This window comes from Lathamus discolor, chromosome 1 (assembly GCF_037157495.1).
Source record: "Lathamus discolor isolate bLatDis1 chromosome 1, bLatDis1.hap1, whole genome shotgun sequence".
Taxonomy (NCBI): Eukaryota; Metazoa; Chordata; class Aves; order Psittaciformes; family Psittacidae; genus Lathamus; species Lathamus discolor.
The window spans coordinates 22,585,399-22,594,573 of NC_088884.1; the positions used below are offsets into that span (position 1 = coordinate 22,585,399).

The window sequence follows — 9,175 nt, forward strand, 5'->3', positions numbered from 1 at the left end:
TTTCAGCTGCTCCACCCAACCCAGGAACATTCTTTCAGGACAGAAAAACAGAGAATAAACAAATCATTCATCATATCTGTTTACACTAGCTCATTTCAACAGTCCAACAATGGACCTGATCCAAAATCCACTGGAGAGGAACATAGAAGATTTTCATGGAGTGTTTTGGCTGAGGTCAAAACCACACAGCAGATAAAGTCAGCATAGAGATTCTGTACGTGGACGACTGACTTGTGTAGTCAACTTCAGAGTGTAGTTGTGCTTGGCTTCAGAGTGTAGTTGTGCTTGGATTTGGTCACGTACAGAGCAATTCTCATTCTCTGCAGCCAGCTGTTCATTCTGCTGCTGTCAAGTTGTGATGTACCTTAGAACCACAATAGCATGGCAGTGATGACAGACACATGGGAAAGCCCAAAGCACAGTGGTCCTAGAGCCAGAAGCTGAGAAGTCATTAGCTGAGGTGATGTAGCTGTGTTGTGTACAGAAGCAAGGGATCACCTTTGTCTTGAGGCAGGCTTTGTACAGATCCCAGCTTGCTCACAACACTGTTTGGCCATGCAGGTGGGCCCCAAGGCTGTAGAATGAATACCCAATGATTCTGCTTTGTAACTGTGTATTTATCTGAAATTTCTCCAGGGCAATGTTACTGTACACAAGCTGGAGTCAGCGGTGTGATTTGAATACACTGTTTGTTTTCTCTGCAATAGCTGTAAACCTTTTGGAGAAGATGCTGGTGCTGGATGCAGAGAAGCGAATCACAGCAGCTGAGGCTTTGATGCATCCTTACTTTGAACCAATCCACGATCCTGAGGAAGAAATTGAAGCTGAGAAATATGATGACACGTTTGATAACATGGATCTTCCGCTAGATGAGTGGAAGCGTGAGTTTAGATTTGTGATGTTTTAAAAAACTACCAGATGGAAAGACCATGCAGAAATAGGAATATTCCCCTTCACAAATTATCTTCTCTGCTTTTGGTGGAACAGAGTAAATAGACATCATTAAGAGAAACACTATTGATAAGCCAGTGTTCTTATCAAGGAATGATCCCCAAAGGTTTTTTCTCTGCCTCCTAACAAAGGCTCTCCTTTTTCCTGTAACTGTCCTCCTGTCTTCTGCAATGTAGGAATCATAGAATAGTTAGGGTTGGAAAGGACCTTAAGATCATCTAGTTACAACCCCCCTGCCATGGGCAGGGGCACCTCACACTAAACCATCCCACCCAAGGCTCTGTCCAACCTGGCCTTGAACACCGCCAGGGATGGAGCATTCACAACTTCCTTGGGCAACCTATTCCAGTGCCTCACCACCCTAACAGGAAAGAATTTCCTCCTTAGATCCAATATAAACTTCCCCTGTTTAAGTTTTAACCCGTTACCCCTTGTCCTGTCACTACAATCCCTGACAAAGAGACCCTCCCCAGCATCCCTATAGGCAACCTTCAGATACTGGAAGGCTGCCATGAGGTCTCCACGCAGCCTTCTCTTCTCCGGGCTGAACAGACCCAACTTTCTCAGCCTATCTTCATACGGGAGGTGCTCCAGTCCCCTGATCATCCTCGTGGCCCTCCTCTGCACTTGTTCCAACAGTTCCATGTCCTTTTTATGTTGAGGACACCAGAACTGCACACAATACTCCAGGGGAGGTCTCACGAGAGCAGAGCAGAGGGGCAGGATCACCTCCTTTGACCTGCTGGTCACGCTCCTTTTGATGCAGCCCAGGATACGGTTGGCTTTCTGGGCTGCGAGCGCACACTGAAGCTGGCTCATGTTCATTTTCTCATCGACCAACACCCCCAAGTCCTTCTCTGCAGGGCTGCTCTGAATCTCTTCTTTGCCCAGTCTGTAGCTGTGCCTGGGATTGCTCCGACCCAGGTGTAAGACTTTCACTTGTCATGGTTGAACTCCATAAGGTTGGCATCAGCCCACCTCCCAAGCGTGTCAAGGTCCCTCTGGATGGCATCCCTTCCCTCCAGCGTATCAACCAAACCACACAGCTTGGTGTCATCGGCAAACTTGCTGAGGGCGCACTCAATCCCACTGTCCATGTCACCGACAAAGATGTTGAACAAGACCGGTCCCAACACTGATCCCTGAGGGACACCACTCGTTACTGGTCTAAATGAAACCATTTCTGTAGCATGTTACTTCCAGTGAATAGACAGGTGAACAGACTCCTCAACCGTTGGCTGTACAGGACTGTTGCTGTATAATGCAGCAGTTGTCGGCATTAATATGAAGTTAGGTTCTCTCAGGGAGAGAAAACATCTATCTCAGCTGACACTTAACTCTGAATCTAGATTTCATCTAGTGCCAGAGGTTTGTATTTTGGCTTTTAAGTGAGGACTTGACTTTTAAAGCTGATTTGCTGAGTAGCTCTGCTGAGGATCTTGCCCACTATACTGTAAAGTCAATGCTTACATCCCTTTGAAGGCAGCTATAACATTTCATCTTTGGACTACTTCAGATCTGAAATGTTGAAAAGATGATTCTTGATTCTGTTACTTTTTGTACTCAGATTTCTCTTTTTTTGCCTGAAGAGGTCTCTCTCTTCCTGACCTAGACCAGAACCTAACCAGGCTGGGGGTTGCACCTTGCTCATGTCTCCTTTTCCGATTAGACCAGCAAGTCTTACGTTTATTCTGTTGTTTTCCAGGCATTACGTATAAAGAGATACTGAACTTCAAGCCACCACAGACTTTGGAGTCAAAGGAGACAGCGGTGTAATTCTATGACTCGGTCTTTCCAGACCTCAGAAGAAAACAAGGAAGTTGTAAATGTTTGTGAGATTTCAGGTGTATAAAGCTTATATGAATAAACTGGATGTAATCTGTGTCATCTGCACTGTAAGAAAGTGCAGTGTCTTACTCTGCATGTGAAACTTGGTGCCTTTGAGAGTAGCATTTCAAAACTGTCCAGAAACATTCCTGCCTACAACTTCTTATTTCTGCATGAAAGAATTTGGACTGTACCATCCTCAAAAGAGCAGGTAGGACTAATTCTTCCACTCAAGGATCAGAAGAGTACAAGTCACCATCCCAAGCAAGCTGAGACACTGAGTATGTCAGGCATGTGCTGTGACTGTTCTCCAAGGCCGCTGAACTATCCTGAATGCAAGAAGTATTCATGTGACTTTCTCTGGATTATTTCACCTTGGTAAGGTGCCTGGGAAGGCTAGTCAGCCTCTGCTGCCTCGGCGAGTGCAGCAGGTAGCGGAAACAGCCCAGAGGAATGCCCATGTCCCTTGTTCTGTGTGAATGGAAGAGAACCTCAGCTCCAGCCAGTTCTGACAGAATTGGGCAAGAAGCAGAGAAGCATGGATGTCCTAGATGTTTTTCAAAGTAACCAGCATAGCAGGACATGACTTCACAAACACTAGGAGAACAGTCGTTGGATAAACACTGACTGTCAAGGGGCACAATATTTTCCTCTAAATATAGTGCAGTCTCTTTGTATTATAGACTAGGGAACAAGGATTTCCAGGGAGGAGTAAATTTTAAGACTTTCTAAAGTTTTGTAAGGTTTCTAGCTTCCTAGTATTGAAATGATCACTGAGAAAGTACCTCTTTCTCAGAGGACTTGCTGGTTATAGATTCAGCAGTGCTCATTTTAGTAGTAAAGCTGCATGCAGGTCACATCATAGAAAATTAAATGAGGATAAAAATGCTACTCCGCAGCTGTTCATTGGGAATACCTGCAGCAAGCAGTTTTGTTCACAGTGTACAGAGGTGTTGCCAGGTGCAGAATAACAACCATTCGTGGGTTTACCCTTCTGAACTCATCTTACTTGGAAAAGCCCTCAGACCTTCTGTCGAGAAGTGCATCACCAGAAGGAGTCAGCTTCCTGATGGGATAGATTGGTTAGATACTTTCTGACTTCCTCTTACATTTACTATATTTTCCGAGGTGCTTAGTTCATAGCAATCCCTCAGAGGTAGGGCAAGAAATTGGTAAACCTTTGGTGAAGAATTTCCATGTGAGATTGTTTGTCCTTGCTGAAGGTAATGTCTTTACAATTGACTATTTGGATGTGGATTATTCCCAAACAATATGCCGGTGTGTGTTGCTGCTAAGTGAAACGATTGTGAAGGAAGACATTAGATCCTGGGAGATAATAATTGGAAAAGAAGTAAGAAATTACTTGGGTTTTTTTTTGCTTTAAAAACCAACTTAAGCCAGAAGTTTTATCAAGACACAGTTCTTTTCTTTCAATGAATGTTAAGTTGAACACCTGTAAATACTAGCATTTGTTTGCAAATTGTCTGTGATGAGCATTGATTAGCTGAGATGGGCACTTAGACTAAATGGTGACAGAAACCTTGAATTATTGATGTATTTGACAAGTCATTAAAAACAGAGTTTCAGGAATGCATAAAACAAAAAGCAGAGAATGTAATTTGAAACAGAACATTTTTCTACACTATGGGACACTGAGGAAGGCACACTGAAGAGTCATACCCCATTCTGCAGTATTGACTTCCTGCTTGGACTACATGTCTGTGTTAAATAGGAACTTTAGTTTTTTACAGAACAGATATTTTCTCTTAGGTTCATACTCTGTGGCAATCTTAATAAGTCATGGGAGAAAAGTGCCTATTAGAGTTAGTAAGCTTGATTTAGCCACTCAATGGGAAATTAAAATTGTCAAAAACTTCTTTGAAAATGCTCCTTCTGTATTTTAAATGGAACTTCACCATCCTAAATTCCAGCAAATATCTGCAGAGATAATGCAGATGCCTCAAATGTTAGTGAGACTTCGAGGGAGCATTATTTTTCTTTGAAAAACTGCTTTGCATTTTCTTCATAAATGCCAACACTTCAGTGGGCATTTTCACTTCCCCTGCCTTTAGCTTTAATGAAGTCAAGCCCTAACACTCTCTTCTGGCTGAGGTGAGCTTTTCCCTCTCCCACTATTGGAGAAGCAGCTAGCCCTCACAAGGAAGACATAACAAGATAATGTTAGCTTTTCTAGATAACTGGAGGAATACAGAACTCAAAACAACTGCAGAGAAGACCTTGGTGCACGTGCCAGCCAAGACAGCAGTACTGCTGTGCTGTCTCATCAGCAAGCATTCCATGAGGTAAAATAACAAGCGTGGAAAGTTTGCCACATCTTGGCAAGATGTTTCTGTGAAGAGGTTGAAATCTGCAGAAACACCTCCGAATAGCAATAGCAATTATCGGTATAAATAGCTCATTAAAAGAAATGTGAGGTGGAAGCAGAAATATTTTGCATGGGAGGCAGCTGCTGCTTCAAAAGGAGAGACAACATTTCCTACTTTTTTTTGCTATTTCTACTGGTGCTAAACAACTCAGGAATAAGGACCCAATTTCTGTTTGCCTTCGAGAAATGTAAATACCTTTTGCATGTACTTGAAATGTATTGTGACAAATAAAGGTTGAGGGGTTGCTTTTTACACAGCAATGGTTTTATTTTCCCACGTGTATTCCCAGATGTATCATCACTCCTGAAAATATTATTTTCAGTATGAGGGATCTGCATGAAACACAATACTGTGGGTACAGTTCATGTGATATGAGATGCTCATGTAGTTTATTTGGGAAGTCAGGCCACAGATGTGAACCTTTCTTCCATTTTCTGGATTTCAAGTCAGCCACAGAACTGCTCTGATTGTACTACTGCCACCTAATTATTTCTTACAGCATCTTGGATTTTACCAAACATCTCTCCTTTGTCCTGAAGGGCAACATTTCAGTCTTTAAATGCAGTTGCAATCCTCAGCCTGATTTTAAAAGCCAAAGCCAGACTGACAGTCATCAAGCATTTGTAACTTCGAGTTGAACACGGTGAGTTAACAGAGTTCTAGTAGGATATGCGGGACCTTTGCCCTGAAAACCTATGTGCCCACTGACTGAGCAAGATTGTCCCCATTCGTATTGGTCTTCATTGCACTGAAGACTCATCATTGATGCTGAATTTTGATAATGTGGTGTTGTGTGCGGGAAGTGGCACATAGTTTCACTTCTTGATTATTTGGGGTTTTATCTTGGGGTGTTTACAGGATAACGGTGAGGTGAGTGCTAGTATGTGTCCTGCCAAATGTTTTCAGAAGATCCACCTTGTTCTTGATTTGGAACAACCAGGTGTATGAGCTGGGTGGGATTCTTTGAGCTTTCTACTTTCTGATATGCTGTTCATATACATATAGCAGATGCTTCTGATCTACTTCAGCTAAGGTTGTCAGAGAACAAAGCATCTGTTGGATGCTGTCATTCATTGGATCTTGGTATGGAATACTCCTACAGGGCATTAGATGGTCCCTACGGGTACTGAGGGAAGAATAGAGGCTTGTAATACCTGCCATGTCTGCTGATTAATTCTCCATCTCCTCAGTACACTGTAGGGCAACTGATCGTGTAAGCCGGATAATACCAGAAGCAGTTTCATGGACTACAGCACTCAAAATCTAAGAATTCAGAAGCATGAGCTGGAGAAAGATCAAGGGAGGAGGTTTGCATCAGGCAGGCACTCTTTGAAACTCCATGGACCACCAGTTAATGAGCAGCTGTTGGGCACAGGTTATTTCCAGCCCTCTGGGATAGTGACATAATGATCTAAAAACTGCATTGCCACCTACCAACCACATAGGCATGGGAGTGATGCATGCTTTTTAGCTACCAGGAACAGCATCCCTCTGCAAGGAGGTAAATGGGACAAGGAAAGTAATTTAAAGATTCATGATTTTTGAATGCCATTATCCTGCTTTGCAAATAGAGCTGCTTCATACTTAACCTCATTATATGTCCATGCTGGAGTTTTCTAGTTCACCCCAAGTGAAGCACTCCACTGCCTCATGAGTAAGCAATGAAGTGCATTCCCAAGCTATGTTTGAGTGATCCAGGCATGCAACTTTTGTGATCTTCACTGAAGTATTTGAATGTGCTGTTATCTTTATGAGGAAAAGAGGTAACCGTGAAGCAGCCAAACGAAACGAAATGTAGTGAAAGAAATTGCTCAGGTCCATTTGAGAATGTTCTCCGTTTTACAGTGTGGTGTCCTGGGAACATGTGCTTGCAGGGAGCAGGAAATGTCTCTTGCTGTGTTTGCATGGTGCCTGCAGCTATGAGGCCTCACCTGAGTGACAGTCATGGTACTGACAACCAAAGACTGCCACCTCATTCAATTCAGTCTGACATTAATGGGAAATTCATTATTATTATAACAGTAATATTATCATGGGTTATAACTGTAAAATTATAGTGCTCAGAAAATGACGGGCATTCAGTCCCCTGGGGGCCTGCGCCAAGACAGCTTTTTTCCAGGTATTTTAAGAGCCCCATTAGTACATGGCAAGTGGTCCTGCTGCCAGGTAGTGCCACTTTGGCAGGTGTCCAACCACTTTGCTGAGCCCAGGAAACTCCTTCCAGTTTTGGGTTTGAGTCTAGGTTGAGTTTCCTTTTTCACAGGAACAGTAGTGCGCTGGTGTAAGGAGAGAAAATATGGCCAAGAAGTGTAACCAGAAAAACATTAACTGAAGTTTTCTCTGAAGCAAGCCCATTTCAAGATCTAGGATAACATTATCAAGTAAAGGTCAGTTACAAGGAATCAAAATTGTTACTCAGCAAGAATCCTGAACGGTGGCTGGAGTAACCAAGTATTTTTGGTTAGAGTTTGAACTCTTAAGAAGAATCCCATGAAGACTTTTAGTTTCATGCAGAAAATTAACGTAGTATAAGCTTTGAATAAAGAGGAAATATGACTGGTGCACAAATGTCTGCTACTCCTGAAGCAGGGCTCCTTTTTAACAACACATTTGCATATTGATGAAGGAAGCACAACACTGCAGGGAACTTCCATGGAAAGCATCCTTCAGAGGTGGAGGTTCAGCTAGAAATGTATGTGTTGTTCCATCTCATTGAACAAGATGATCAAATCAGGCATATGTTTGATTCCATGTGAATGATTGCATTAAATGTAAGGTGTCTTCAGAGAGTGTATTAGCTTAGGGTTCTTCATTCTGGATTTTCAGGCAAATATGTAGCCACAGGGAGATCCATCTCAGGGGTTCATCATAGTCCAAAGAGTCTCAATCTGTTCATATCATTACTACTGTCAGCACAATTTACCTAGGTTACCTAGGTGAGTTCCTTGCATATTTGTCTTCTCTTGCAGGTTTATATTATTTTTCTTCATGTGATACTTTTTTCATTGAGGGCAATGACTAAGTCTTCCCTAGGAATGTGCTAGGATGTTTTTACCAGAAGAGATTATAGCTCCTGCCCCCAAGCTCTTGAAGAAGAGGGCAACAATGTGATCACTGCAAGGCAGAGTGTAGAGCATGAAAGCACCTGTGTCATGGTTGTGGTATCCAAAACGGTTTGCTGCAGATGCTATAGATCCCTCTCCCCACATCTGTCAAAGCTGCCTTTGACTGTTCCTTGTGTTCTGGCTGGTTGCAGTGCGGAGTGCTCTGGGCTTGCACATGCAAGCCTGTGAGAGCTGTGTTGGACACGTGGGTTCTGCACTAGGAAAGTCACCAGGGCTGGGAGTGTTTCCTGCCTGCTCTGTTAAATCACTAACGCAGCTACGCCCGAGGCAGCTGCAGTCTTCCTGCAGCTCCCCCAGCACAGCTGAAGAGCTGGCAGTGGTCAGATGGTGTTCCTAAGGGCAGTGGGTTGCCATCAGCCAGCTTTAGAGGGCAAGAGGCTTTCCTAGCACGGGGCTGGGTAGTTTCTTGCTAGCTGGAGTTCTCAGATTCAGCAAACTGCTCCAGGCATGGTTAATTTACTAGCACAGACATGGGCACAGAGCCAGCAGTGGCTGGAAAATCGGGCCCACCCCAAAGTGATGGGTGTGTATACTGTAATGTCTCTGTGCTGTTGTCCTCTGGCCATAAGATAATACAAACACAGCGTTTGTGCAGTAGCTGTTCAGGAAAGCATGATGCTGACTGAGCTCTGCTGTAGGGGTTGCGGGAGCACCCCTGGGGGCTCCCAGAGGTTTGGCTGCCAGGTCTGGGAGCCTGCTCTGAGCTGGTGCAGCCAAAGGCAGCCCCTTCCCCATGGAGACTCTAAGGGGAGGCTCCCAGACACTGCAGGGCCAAACCCTAGTCAGAGGAGTTGCTCTCTACTGAGGCTCCCGCCTTGCCCCTGCCTGAGCTGCAGCTCCCCATAGCTCTGTGGCAGGCCAGGGAACCCGCTGAGCCACCACCAC

At 44.0% G+C, this 9,175-nt stretch overlaps 1 protein-coding gene across 1 annotated transcript in view; it reads left to right on the top strand.

Moving 5' to 3' along the window:
* The window catches only part of MAPK12 (mitogen-activated protein kinase 12), a 33,518-nt gene extending 28,101 nt beyond the window's left edge, over positions 1-5,417 (top strand). Inside the window, exons 11-12 of the mRNA XM_065665086.1 lie at positions 708-881; positions 2,657-5,417. Of these exons, the coding sequence (XP_065521158.1) occupies positions 708-881; positions 2,657-2,727 (245 nt within the window). The 3' untranslated portion in view covers positions 2,728-5,417. The remainder of the gene's footprint in view (positions 1-707; positions 882-2,656) is intronic.
* The last annotated feature ends 3,758 nt before the right edge of the window (positions 5,418-9,175 follow it).